The sequence below is a fragment of the Panthera tigris genome, chromosome E3 (assembly GCF_018350195.1).
Source record: "Panthera tigris isolate Pti1 chromosome E3, P.tigris_Pti1_mat1.1, whole genome shotgun sequence".
Classification (NCBI taxonomy): Eukaryota; Metazoa; Chordata; class Mammalia; order Carnivora; family Felidae; genus Panthera; species Panthera tigris.
The window spans coordinates 26458419-26472629 of NC_056675.1; the positions used below are offsets into that span (position 1 = coordinate 26458419).

Here is a 14211-nt window from a genome sequence, read left to right on the forward strand (position 1 = left end):
TGAAGTAGGTACTGACGTTAATCATATTTTATAAATCAGGAAGCTGAAGTTCAGAGAGGTTAAGTAACTGGTCCGAGGTCACATAGCTTATAAGTGACTCCAGGTTTACTTCACTCAAGACCTAAGCTATTTAATCCTTAGGTAAGCAGAGCCTTGAATTGAGCCTACCCAGATGTTTTGGCCTTTGAAGAATGTTCTGATGCTTTCATTTGGAAACTTCAATTGGTTGAAGTAACCGAAGGAGAGGTGGATGTGAGAAAACATATAGGAACTTGTTCCCTTTCCAGAAAGTATTGGTTACCCAGTGCTTTCCCGGTGTGTAGCCCAGTAAAGATATGTGGGAGTAACGGAATAGGTCAGGGGCGCATGGCTGATACAGGCCTGACCAGCTAGCCACCCCCAAACAGGACACCGGGGGTCCCTAGTACTCTTTGCCGTCTGGCTCAGAAGATTTTCTGGCTTCTGCTGAAGTCAGAACGGCTTGCTGCTCCCTCCTAGTAATGTATTTTTTAAAAATATTAAGGGGAAATCTTATGCCTATTGCTATACCTTTCACCCCCTTTCCACTTGATATTTCCACAAGTCTTTTTGGCCCTGATGGAGATATTTGTTTTTAATATACAGGAGAAATAAATGCTTATAAAAAATTCATGTAATGAATTGTATGTTCTCATGGATCCATTTAACACATATTTAAAGTCCTGTAAAGTTTTTTAAAAACTTAAATGAGATCATACAGCACAGAGTTCTGAAATCTGCCCTTTCATTTCATAGTACTGTGAGGGCAGGACGCAAAGCCCATATCCTTTCTACCGGCTCAGGGTATTCCATTGTGTGGATGCACTTTAACCTTTAAGTGACCCCTGTCGATAGCTCTTTCATTGCTTCCAGTTACTCCCTGATATCAGTAACTATAGCAGTAAACATCCATATACGTGAACTTTGGCCCATTTATTCTATTTTCTCATCAAGATGAATTTCCCAGCGTTGGGGTCTGGATTAAACATGTTTCATTTTCATCTGTATTGCTGACTACCCTCTAGAAAAGTGGCATCAGTTTACATTCCCCTGGGATGCATGAATGTGCTCATTTACCTTCAAGGAAGCTATGCTCTTACTTTTTTCTCTTTCTTTCTCTCCCCTTAGATAAGTCTTCTTTACACCTGCCGGCCCTCCCCAAGGCAGTTCAGAGCATCCAATTCTAATTTCTTCTTCCTGTTGGTGTTGCTGATAGGGCTGTGTTTGGCAATAATACCTCTGACGATCAGCATGGCACGGTAAATATGATTTTGTTTTCGAGAACATTTCCTTGCTTCTTGACATGTTCCTCTTTTTTTTTTTTTTTATTTAAAAAAAAATTTTTTTTCAACGTTTTTTATTTATTTTTGGGACAGAGAGAGACAGAGCATGAACGGGGGAGGGGCAGAGAGAGAGGGAGACACAGAATCGGAATCAGGCTCCAGGCTCTGAGCCATCAGCCCAGAGCCTGACGCGGGGCTCGAACTCACGGACCGCGAGATCGTGACCTGGCTGAAGTCGGACGCTTAACCGACTGCGCCACCCAGGCGCCCCAGACATGTTCCTCTTTTATATCAAAGGGTCCATTGTGTTCTTTATTGGTTTTCCAAATTCATGGCGTTCCACCTGCAGAAGTCAGTAAGTCACTCCTGGTTTAGCCAGGCCCATCGTTGTTTTGGAATCTCTCTCTGGATGCTGGAATGTCTTGGTCCACTTCCAGAACTTTGGCTGGCTGTGTTGCCAGTGTTTTAGAGTACTGGTTGGGTCTGCCCTCCCCCACTCCCTTTTCCTAGGACCTCTCTGCTGGTATCCTTTTGGATTATTTCTTTGTTTCTGATTACAAAAATAATACATCTTCATTATGGAAGAATTTGGAGTATCTTCATTGTGACAGGCACTGGGCTCGGTGCTAGGAGTATGGAGACGATTCAGACATGGCACAAGGAATGTTGAGTCTAGTGTAGAATTTGGTAGGAGCAGAAATGCTTAAGACTAGGGATCAGAAGTTGAGTGTTCAGACCCCAGTGACCCTACTCCTTAAGAGTATAACCATTTATACCAAAGGCCAACAAACATTTTCTGTAAAGAGGAATCCTAAATATTTAGGCTTTGTGGCCATATGGTGTTGGTAGCAACTGTTCAACCCTCCTGTGGCATCACGAAAACAGCTGTAGACAGTATACAAACTAATGGGCATGACTTATTCCAACAAAACTTTACTTATAAAAAACAGATGGTGGGCCACATTTGACACTAGGGCTATAGTTTACCAGTCTCTCTGACTTATATTCTCATGGAATTCCATTTCTTCATCTTTCAATTAAAATCCTTGAACTTTTCTGTCTCTCAGATTTTATTTTTTAACCAATTTGACTGACTGTATATCTTTATTGTTTTTTATTATAGTAATAGATGTTATATATAAAAAAACTGTACACAAGGGTGTAAATGAAAGGGAAACAAATTTCCCATTATCCTCCCTTAGTTGCACTCCACCAAGGTAACCACTATGAATATTTTAATATTAATATTTAATATATTAATTATTCAGTATATTAATATAAATATATTACTTCCAGAAATTCATATGAACACTATTTATTTTTTAAAATATTTTTAATTTAAAATCATTAACATTAAAAATTAATTTAAAATTAAATTAATTTAAAATTATTAAAATATTAAGTTTTAATTATTTAATATATTAATAAATGTATTTATTACAACCCAAAATTCATATGAACACCCTTTATTTTAAAAAATATTTTTAATTTAGGGGCGCCTGGGTGGCTCAGTTGGTTGAGCATCCGACTTCAGGTCGGGTCATGATCTCACGGTTCGTGGGTTCCAGCCCTGCATCGGGCTCTGTGGTGACAGCTCAGAGCCTGGAGCCTGCTTCGTTCGGATTCTGTGTCTCCCTCTCTCTCTGCCCCTCCCCTGCTCACACGCTGTCTCTCAAAAATAAATAAATGTTAAAAAAAATTTAACAAAATATTTTTAATTTAAAATCATTAAAGTTTTTTAATGATTTTAAATTTTAAAATTAATTAAATTAATTTAAAAGTATTAAAATATTAAAATTTAATTGTTTAATGTATTAATAAATATTAATATATTTATTACTTCCAGAAAGTCATATGCACACTATTTATTTTTATTTACTTATTTTTTCCTTTTTTATTTTATTTATTTTTTTTAATATGAAATTTATTGTCAAATTGGTTTCCATACAACATCCGGTGCTCATCCCAAGAGGTACCCTCCTCAATACCCACAGCCCATCCTCCCCTCCCTCCCACCCCCCATCAACCCTCAGTTTGTTCTCAGTTTTTAAGAGTCTCTTATGGTTTGGCTCCCTCCCTCTCTAACCTCTTTTTTTTTTCTTCCCCTCCCCCATGGTCTTCTGTTAAGTTTCTCAGGATCCACATAAGAGTGAAAACATATGGTATCTGTCTTTCTCTGTATGACTTATTTCACTTAGCATAACACTCTCCAATTCCATCCACGTTGCTACAAAAGACCATATTTTATTCTTTCTCATTGCCACACAGTATTCCATTGTGTATATAAACCACAATTTCTTTATCCATTCATCAATTGATGGACATTTAGGCTCTTTCCATAATTTGGCTATTGTTGAAAGTGCTGCTATAAACATTGGGGTACAAGTGCCCCTATGCATCCGTACTCCTGTATCCCTTGGGTCAATTCCTAGCAGTGCTATTGCTGGGTCATAGGGTAGGTCTATTTTTAATTTTTTGAGGAACCTCCACACTGTTTTCCAGAGCGGCTGCACCAGTTTGCATTCCCACCAACAGTGCAAGAGGATTCCCATTTCTCCACATCCCCGCCAGCATCTATAGTCTCCTAATTTGTTCATTTTGGCCACTCTGACTGGCGTGAGGTGATATCTGAGTGTGGTTTTGATTTGTATTTCCCTGATGAGGAGCGACGTTGAGCATCTTTTCATGTGCCTGTTGGCCATCTGGATGTCTTCTTTAGGGAAGTGTCTATTTATGTTTTCTGCCCATTTCTTCACTGGATTATTTGTTTTTCGGGTGTGGAGTTTGGTGAGTTCTTTATAGATTTTGGATACTAGCCCTTTGTTTGATATGTCATTGCAAATATCTTTTCCCATTCCGTCGGTTGCCTTTTAGTTTTGTTGGTTGTTTCCTTTGCAGTGAAGAAGATTTTTATCTTCATGAGGTCCCAGTAGTTCATTTTTGCTTTTTAATTCCCTTGCCTTTGGGGATGTGTCAAGTAAGAAATTGCTGCAGCTGAGGTCAGAGAGGTTTTTCCCTGCTTTCTCCTCTAGGGTTTTGATGGTTTCCTGTCTCACATTCAGGCCCTTTATCTATTTTGAGTTTATTTTTGTGAATGGTGTAAGGAGGTGGTCTAGTTTCAATCTTCTGCATGTTGCTGTCCAGTTCTCCCAGCACCATTTGTTAAAGAGACTGTTTTTTTTCCATTGGATATTCTTTCCTGCTTTGTCAAAGATGAGTTGGCCATACGTTTGTGGGTCTAGTTCTGGGGTTTCAATTCTATTCCATTGGTCTATGTGTCTGTTTTTGTGCCAATACCATTCTGTTTTGATGATTACAGCTTTATAGTAGAGGTTAAAGTCTGGGATTGTGATGCCTCCCACTTTGGTCTTCTTCTTCAAAATTACTTTGGCTATTCGGGGTCTTTTGTGGTTCCATACAAATTTTAGGATTGCTTGTTCTAGTTTTAAGAAGAATTCTGGTGCAATTTTGATTGGGATTGCATTGAATGTGTAGATAGCTTTGGGTAGTATTGACATTTTAACAATATTTATTCTTCCAATCCATGAGCACGGAATGTTTTTCTATTTCTTTATATCTTCTTCAATTTCCTTCATAAGCTTTCTATAGTCTTCAGCATACAGATCTTTTACATCTTTGGTTAGGTTTATTCCTAGGTATTTTATGATTCTTGGTGCAATTGTGAATGGGTCCGTTTCTTTATTTGTCTTCCTGTTGCTTCATTATTAGTGTATAAGAATGCAACTGATTTCTGTACATTGATTTTGTATCCTGTGACTTTGCTGAATTCATGTCTCAGTTCTAGCAGACTTTTGGTGGAGTCTGTCGGGTTTTCCATGTATAATATCATGTCATCTGCAAAAAGTGAAAGCTTGACTTCATCTTTGCCAATTTGGATGCCTTTGATTTCCTTTTGTTGTCTGATTGCTGATGCTAGAACTTCCGAGACTATGTTAGACAACAGCGGTGAGTGGATGGTGGCTTGTTTTTTTAGCTTAATTTTATGATGAGCCCTTTTCCATGCCAGCACATACAGAACTCTCTCATTCCTTTAAAATGTTTTTTAACTTTGATTTTTTAATATAATAAATAAATATATATAATATATAATATAAAATATATAAAATATAAAGTTCTACAAAATATGTAATAAATAGTTTACATCCCACAGAATTTAAATAACATAAGAATATATGATGGAAAAAATTAATTTTCCAATCCTGTTTCCCAACTATTTTCTGTATGGGAGCCAGTCATTTTACATCTCAATGTCTCTTTCAGTGTTTTTTTTTAGTGTTCTCTTTTATTTTTTTATTTTTTATTTTTTTTAAATTTTTTTATGTTTATTTATTTCTGAGACAAAAAGAGACAGTGTGAGTGGGGGAGGGGCAGAGAGAGAGAGAGAGAGAGACGCAGAATCCGAAGCAGGCTCCAGGCTCTGAGCTGTCAGCACAGAGCCCGACACGGGGCTCGAACTCACAAACTGTGAGATCATGACCTGAGCTGAAGTCAGTGGCTCAACCGACTGAGCCACCCAGGCGCCCCTAGTGTTCTTTTTTATGAATGGATCATAAATTGTTCATCCATTGCCTTAAACAATAGTTAGGTTGCTTCCAAGAATGTTTTTTTATCCATAAAAATAGGGCTACAGTGGAAAAGCTCATACACAGAACTTAATTCTTTTAGGCCTTAATTACAGATTTTTTGCATTGAATTTTATTTAGTTTTTATTTAGGTTTTTGTTTTGAAAAATTTCAAATGTGTAGAAAAGTTAAAAAAAATAGCAGTAATGGAGGTTCACATACCCATCAACTGGATGTCCCAGTTGTTAACATTTTGCTACATTTGTTTTATCTCTCTCTATGCATATGCTTTTTGTGGGTGTGGTGACCTATTTGAAATTGTTATAGGCACCATGACATATGTAAATAATAACCTCAGCCACCCCCATTTTGAGATCTGGGGGTGCACAGAAGATATGAGCTAAATACTTGATTGTGCAGCTCCTAAAAATAAGGGTATATTCTCCTCCTCATGCATCTGCAATGACATCACATCTCAGAAAATGAATACTGTCTTATTCTTGCCATTTTCAAATTTCTCCAGTTGTCCCCAATAGTCTTTTAGAGCCTTATTTTTATATTTAAAAATTTTTTGTGTGTATTTATTTTTGAGAGAGACAGAGAGAGAGCAAGCATGAGTGGGGGAGGGGCAGAGAGAGAGGGAGACACAGAATCCTAAGCAGGCTCCAGGCTCTGAGCTGTCAGCACAGAGCCTGATGTGGGACTTGAACCCACGAACTGTAAGATCATGACCTGAGCCGACGTCAGACGCCCAACCGACTAAGCCACCCACGTGCCTCTATAGCCTTTTTTAAAAATGAGGATCTATCTATCCGGGGCGCCTGGGTGGCTCAGTTGGTTGCGTGTCCAACTCTTGATTTCAGCTCAGGTCATGAGCTCAAGCTCCATGTGGGGCTCCACACTGAGCATGGAGCTTGCTTGGAATTCTCTCTCTCTTTCTCTCTCTCTCTCTCTCCCCCTCTGCTCCTCTCCCCAACTCATACACTCTCTAAAATAAAGTTTAAAAAAATTTTTTAAATAAAATAACATGAGGATCTTTCGAGTTTTACCCATTGCTTTCATTGCCATGTCTCCTTACTCTCCTTTAATCTTTAATTCTTTGAAGAGTCCACAACTGTTTCCTCCCCTCCAAACTGAGAGATTGGTGCACAAAATCACTACCACCTTCTGGATCTATGTGATTGCTGTCTTACAGTGTCATTTAACTTGCTCTTCTGTGCTACGTTTCCTGTACACTGGAAGTCAGTCTACAGATTAGATGGAATTTCAGGGTCAGCATTTTTGTCCAGAATATTCCAGAAGGCCCATAAGATTGGGCTGTTCCTCACAGGTCGCTGGATGACAAAACCTGCGGCCGGGTGGAGGAGTGACACTCAGCCTGTGCCGCATGCCTCACCCTGAGCCCCTTGGTCTGTGTCCCGGCAGCGTCCCTTCCTCAAAAGCCTGTGGGCCGTTCACCAACTTCAACACCACCTGGGAGGTGGTCCCCAAGACAGTGAGCACCTTTCCCAGCTCACTGCAGTCCCTGGTCCATGGCGTCACCTCGGAAGCCTTTGCAGTGCCTTTCTTCATGATCATCTGGTGAGTAAGAACCGCTTAGACCCTTGCGAGGATTCTCCATTGAGACATGTGGACTCCTCTCCACTGGGAAATGGAAGCCCACCTGTTACGCTTGATAAGTCACTAAACCTCTGTGAGCCTCACTTTCCCATCTCTAAAATGGGCATAATAATAGTGATTCTTAAAGAGGGTCGTTGAGCGGGTTCATTAAGATCCTGCAGGTGAAGCCCTGAGCCCAATGCCTGACATAAATCCAATGAACTTTGTCGATTAATATTACTGATTATTCACAAAATCACTGGCTCTTTGATAAAGTAAATCATTACTGGGCAGAGAGAAGAGCACCAGGTTAGACACATGCACTTGAACCCTGGCTCTACTGCTTCTAAGTAGTCTGTGTCCTTTCTGCGCCTCCATTTCCTCACCTGGAAAATGGGGATAAGAATGGCACATACCTTATAGGGTTGTGACATGAAGGAAATGTGGTTAATGATGTAAAATGCTGGTGCGCCTGGGTGGCTCAGTCGGTTAAGTGTCCGACTTCAGCTCAGGTTGTGATCTCACAGTTCGTGAGTTTGAGGCCCGTGTCATCGGGCTCTGTGCTGACAGCTCAGAGCCCGGAGCCTGCTTCGGATTCTGTATCTCCCACTCTCTGCCCCTTCCTCCCTCCCTCCCTCCCTCCCTCTCTCTCTCTATCTCTATCTCTCTCTCTCTCTCAAAAATAAACATTAAAAAATTTTTTTAATGTAAAATGCATTTTTATTTTATTTTTTTTAATTTTTTTAAAATTTTTTAATGTTTTTTTTTTTTTTAATGTTTTTTTTCAACGTTTTTTATTTATTTTTGGGACAGAGAGAGACAGAGCATGAACGGGGGAGGGGCAGAGAGAGAGGGAGACACAGAATCGGAAACAGGCTCCAGGCTCCGAGCCATCAGCCCAGAGCCTGACGCGGGGCTCGAACTCACGGACCGCGAGATCGTGACCTGGCTGAAGTCAGACGCTTAACCGACTGCGCCACCCAGGCGCCCCAATTTTTTTAATGTTTATTTATTTTTGAGAGACAGAGAGCGAGAGAGTGAGAGAGAGCATGTGTGGAGGAGGGGCAGAGAGAGAGAGGGAGACACAGAATCTTAAGCAGGCTCCAGGCTCTGAGCTGTCAGCACAGAGCCCTACGTGGGGATCAAACTCGTGACCACAAGATCATGACCTGAGCTGTAGTCAGACGCTTAACCAACTGAGCCCCCCAGGCACCCCTAAAATGCATTTTTAAATGTAAAATGCCAGCAGAGGACCTGGCCCTTAGTAAAGGCTCAGTAAATGACAGGTGTTATATGTCAGGGTGACAAGAGTCATTGCTGCATAGTGATTGATTTTGCGTGTTAAAGTAATTCTAATCACAAATGTACATTGAGGGCTTACTGTGTGGTGGCCATTGTTCTAATCACAGTCTTACAGTCTGTCTTCGTTATTCATAGATCTCAAGGTGTTTTTTTTTGTATTGTGAATATGCCTACTTGCTAAAATATTTTACAACCCCCAAAATCAGTTTCAAACCATCAGTTTCATGGTCATTTGTGGACTTGCACAGGGTAGCATAAAATTTGAGTCACCCAAAGGGCAGTGTCTGTTTGGTCTGCTATAACAAAATATCATAGACTAGGTGGCTTATAACAACAGAAATTTATTTCTTACAGTTCTGAAGACTGGGAGTCCAAGATCAGCATGATTAGGGGAGAGCCCTCTTCTGGCTTACAGACTTCTGGTGTCCTCACATAGCAGAAGGGCTGAGCTAGCTCTCTAGGGTCCCTTTTATCAGGGCACTAATGCCATTTGTGAGGTACCTAATCACCTCCCGGAGGCCCCACCTTCTCATGCCATCACCTTGGGATTAGGATTTCAGCGTACGGATTTTGCGGGCACACATTCAGACCATAGCATGCATGTAAACAGCTGAGGTCAAACAAGGCAATAAGCCTGCTATCTTCTTTCCGCTTTCGTACTACAAATGTCTTTGGTGACCTATTTAGTGCCATGTTTCTTGCATTTTGTGCTTTTGGTGGCTCATTTCCCAGTATAAAACCATCCCAAGCGTAGTGCTGAAGTGCTTCTCATGTTCCTAAGTGCAAAGAGGCAGAGATATGCCTTACAAAGAAAATCTGTATGTTAGATAAGCTTCATTCAGGCATGGGTTATGGTACTGTTGACACCGAGTTCAGAGTTAAGGAATCAACAATAATGGTAACTAAATTATCTTTAAACAGAAGCAAGATTACGTATTGATAGCTGATTTGCTCAATGAATAAGAAACATAAGACAAGGTATTGATCAGTTGACAAAAATGTTGTGACCAGTGACTCAAGGAACCTCCCCTTGTATTTCCCCTAGGGCCATTGGTTCAGAATTCACTAATCAGGTGTTCCTAGAAGCTTTATAGAATGGAACTACCACAAATAACTAGAATTGATTGTAGCTGGTATGTATTAACTGTAATGAATGAAATCATCGCAATATACCCCATGATAGAGATATTCTTACAGTAAAACCCCACCCAATGAAGGAAGTGAGCTTCAGAAATGTATTTGTTAAAGGCATGATACCTTTGATGAGATTAACAACATGGTTTGGGGGAGCTGTGCAGACAACCAGCCTGGAATTCTGAGGACCCCAGGATGCAGAGACTCCTGGCCCCGTGCATTTACTCCAGCTGTCATTTGGCTGACGCCATCTGGTGGCGGTTACCTGATCTGGCCATTCTTGTCCTGTGGCCATGGTATCTTCTAGAAGAGTTTCATTGATATCAGTGTTTCCAGTGGCCCTCATTTCCTCAGCCCTATCTGGGGAGATTGGACAGGAAACCACCTCCCCTTCATGGAATGGAATGAGTTGCCTACTCTTTTCCTGGGGGCTTGCTCTCCACTCCACTTGCCCCTCACCTCAAAGACAGTCATTTCACTCACCCCACTTTGAGATCTGGGACTACATGGAAGATAGGAGCTAATTGCCAGTTGCTTTTATTCAAAAATGTATTATCCTAGGCTTGTTGTCCCTGGGGTTTACTATATTATCCCCATTTTACAGATGAGGAAACTGAGACGAGGGGGGTTCCACAGTGATTATCCACATCCAGTGCATTCTATGCTGAGCTGACTTTCTGGACCATTTCCTTGTCTCTCCCTATCATATTCTATGTGCCAAGGGAACAGAAACAACTTTTAATATTAGCTTAAAAAGCAAGGCATGAATCAGTCTCTGCTACCACTGCCAACTCACAACCCCTCTGGGGCCGTTTCTGATTGCCTTCTGCTTAGGATGAATGAGTTTTGTCTTTCTTTTTCTTTTTCTTTTTCCTTTTCCTTTCCTTTTCTCTTCTTCCCTTTCCTTCCTTCCTTCCTTCCTTCCTTCCTTCCTTCCTTCCTTCCTTCCTTCCTTCCATTCCTTTCTCCCTCCCTCTCTTTTTTTCCTTCCTTCTTTTCCTAACAACAGTAAAACTGTCCTGGGCAAAATGGATCAGGTGGTTTTTCTAGTGGCCTTCAAATGGTGCAAACTCCCTACTGACCTCTCCACCTTGTGTTGCAGCCTCATTATGTTTTATTTCATCGCCCTTGCCGGAGCACACAAGCGGGTGGTGGTCCAGCTCCGAGAGCAGCTGTCCCTGGTAAGGAAGAGCAGGTCCAGAGGGTCATGGCTGGGGACCTTTACCTAGGACATCTAACAGAAAGTGGCACTTTTCCCAGGGAGAGGGTGGAATGCTGTGGCCCCGCTCACCACCACTTCCCTGAACTCTGCGTTCAGGCCGGGCCTTCCCCAGCTTCGTTCATCCAGTCCTTCAACATGTGTATTGATCACTCCCCGCTCTTCACACTGTGCTGGGATACAGTGGTGATAAAGGGAGACAAGATTGCTAAATAGTTACAGAAAAAGTGATAAATTTCAATAGCAGTAACTGCCGTGAAGAGAACACAGACAAGATGAATGGCCATCTACTGCTGTCGAAGGTGGCCACTGAAGCCCACTTTGAGGAGGTGACATTGGAGCTGAGACTTGAATGCTGTGGGAGGTCTTGGGGATGAGAGTAACAGGCAGAGGGGACAGTGAGGGCACCCCTGGGGCTGGAGGACGGTGGCTTATCAGCCGGGGTCACAGCACAGTCTGAAGGCTCTGTTGAGAAGATTGAGTTTAATTCTGAGTGTGATGGGAAACCAGTGAAATGTGTTCAGTAGCAGTCTGGTGTACATTTCTTTTTAATGTTTGTTTATTTTTGAGAGAGAAAGAAAGAGAGAGAATATGAGCAGGGGTAGGGCAGAGAGAGAGGGAGACAGAATCCGAAGCAGGCTCCAGGCTCTGAGCTGTCAGCACAGAGCCGAACGCAGGGCTTGAACCCACAAACCGCAAGATCGTGACCTGAGCTGAAGTCAGATGCTTTACCAACTGAGCCACCCAGGCGCCTCCTGATGTACATTTTTACAAGACTGTTGGCCACTTTGTGGACAAGGGGCCATGGAGGGGCAAGAGTGCCAGAGGCAGACCAGTTTGGAGGCCATTACAACCATCCGGGGGTTAGGATCATTAACCGTGAGTCTGACAGGCAATTTATTAGGTTGAAATGATGATACATGTATCCAAAAATATTGAATGTGCTCTTGCACCCATCTCTGTCCTTAGGAAAGTCGTGACAAGCGTTATCTAATTCAGAAACTAACAGAAGCCCAGAGGGATATGAAGAACCGTCTAGACTGGCAGTGAGGATCCTACTGCGTGTTGCTCAGAAGCTGACCTGCTGAGCCTACAGAGTCCACCTGGGTTTGGAGCAGAGATTTTAAAATATATTTTTCTGGAGTTGAGGTTTTTCCTGAAAGTAGCTCCATATTATGCAGCTGCGGTGGCTTTAACCCACCCCTAATGTAACCCAGCCCCCCCATTTTAGTGTCTTAGAAAGACCAGGTTCAAACCTGGTTTGCCTATAGACCAGCAGCTTGGTGACTCCCCCACAAAACTAACTTACTTAGCCGTTTAGGCTGATAGAACAAAATTTGAGGAGGAGAGCCCTTTTATATTTTTCAAAGTGCATTTGTGTTGTCTTTTACAGTTAATTGTGGGAGTCATCCGTTCATGAGACTGGGCTCGTTCTTTTGAACCAGGTTCTGGAGTTTTAGGCTGAAAAGTGTTCCTTAAGAAGTAGTAATCCTTTTTAAATGGTTCTGAGACCTGATTTTTTTTTTTTTTTTCATGAAGAGAAATCCTTGAATTCAGATGTTTGAAACGGATGGTGGAAACATGGAGAGAGTGGCTATATAAGTCCAGTTACCTGGTAGTAATATGAGAGAGAAAAGCCATCCCTGCTGTGTGAATAAGGTTAAGTTTGGGGAGGAGGGGAATGCTGTGGATTGGGGGCCTTGATGTCTTAGTTCCTGGGTATTTTGCTGCCGCCTTATTACTCGGGGGTGGGGAGGTGCTCAGGGTTGGTGGGGAGCTGTCTCTAAGGTGCTGGGTATCCATAGGTCCTGAGTTCCCTTCTGGTCCTGAGTTCTGAGACTTAGCAGAGGGCCCTGGGTATCAAAATTAAGAGGCAAAGCTTGTCTTTCAAGTCTTCCAAATGCCATTTTCCTTCCTGCACTGAGGTCCCCGTTTCTCATGGACACTTCACATTTCAGAGCCAGGCTGGAAAGGGCAGTTGAGTATGTGCACGGAGCACAGGGGGCCATGGTTTATGTGCGTAAGTGTTTGAGGATCAGGGGTTGCAGCATCAGACCAGCCTGTGCAAGTGTCCCAGAGGACACTGAATGCTGGCATCTGCAATGCCATATGTTCAGGGCTATTGTTTCCTTGTGCCTAAAATTTTAAGTTTTATTTTACATGATAGGCAGAGTATTGCTTAAGATTTCCGTTACAGCAAAAACCACATGCAATAAATACCTCATCATAAACTTACATGGAATTGATAGCTCTGAACCTTTTAGTAAGCCTAAGTTATGGTTTCACGTAATCAGTTTGTGTCTTAATTATCTTCAGAATCCTTTTTAAAGTACTGAGTTTTGTAACAGACCATCGGAGCCTTTCTTCTGTTGTTTTCCTTCCTTTCACAGGCTCTAAACCTTTCCTCGGGAGTAACCTGGAGTTTAAAGCTGGGTACCTGTTTTGGAAAGCTGTGCTCTGCTAAGAGTATTCCCATCCCCACCCCCATCCCGCCATTAATCAAAACGATGGACCCCTTGCTCTGAGGAACAAAGTATGCTTTCCACAGTTTACACATTTCTATATATTTGTCCCTTTGCCAGATCATTTTCTTGCTGTTCCCCAAAGTTACCACTAACATGTGATACTTTTGTACCTGTGAGACAAATGAGCCTTTCTGGCTAATAACTAGTATCACAGAATTTTGAGTAACCAAAAGTTCACTCTATCCTCACTTGAAAAAAATTCTAATTGTTGGTATTTTTACCTACTGCACTTATTTATATGTTTTTGCTTTCACCATGCTTCTGAGAACAGTCAAGTTTGTGTGTGTGTGTGTGTGCGCATGTGTGTGTACAAATGTAAGTGTGTGAGATGGAAACTCCATTTTCTTTCCCTGTTATAAAATTGATACTGAAGTATGCTAATATATTCATTTTGGTTAAATGCTGCTGATTTGCATACCTCTTACTTGAATGTTTTTATATATTTTGATAACTTTAATAACTTCAAGTGATGTCTGTATAATTGTTGAAGTACAGGTCTCTCTAACAAATGTGCCTTAAAACTACTGATTAAACAGTGTCTTGAAGGT

The 14211-nt window shown here is 41.6% G+C and overlaps 1 protein-coding gene across 3 annotated transcripts in view; it reads left to right on the plus strand.

The window, feature by feature from the left end:
* The window catches only part of TMC7 (transmembrane channel like 7), a 56481-nt gene extending 42270 nt beyond the window's left edge, over nt 1-14211 (plus strand). For 2 of the 3 annotated variants that reach the window (XM_042971350.1, XM_042971351.1), the window contains exons 13-16: nt 1147-1277; nt 7310-7465; nt 11022-11100; nt 12108-12286. In XM_042971350.1, coding sequence (XP_042827284.1) covers nt 1147-1277; nt 7310-7465; nt 11022-11100; nt 12108-12188 — 447 coding nt within the window. In that variant the 3' untranslated portion in view covers nt 12189-12286. Of the gene's footprint in view, nt 1-1146; nt 1278-7309; nt 7466-11021; nt 11101-12107; nt 12287-13528 lie in introns of those variants that run through there. The other variant, XR_006212354.1, reaches the window with a different exon arrangement.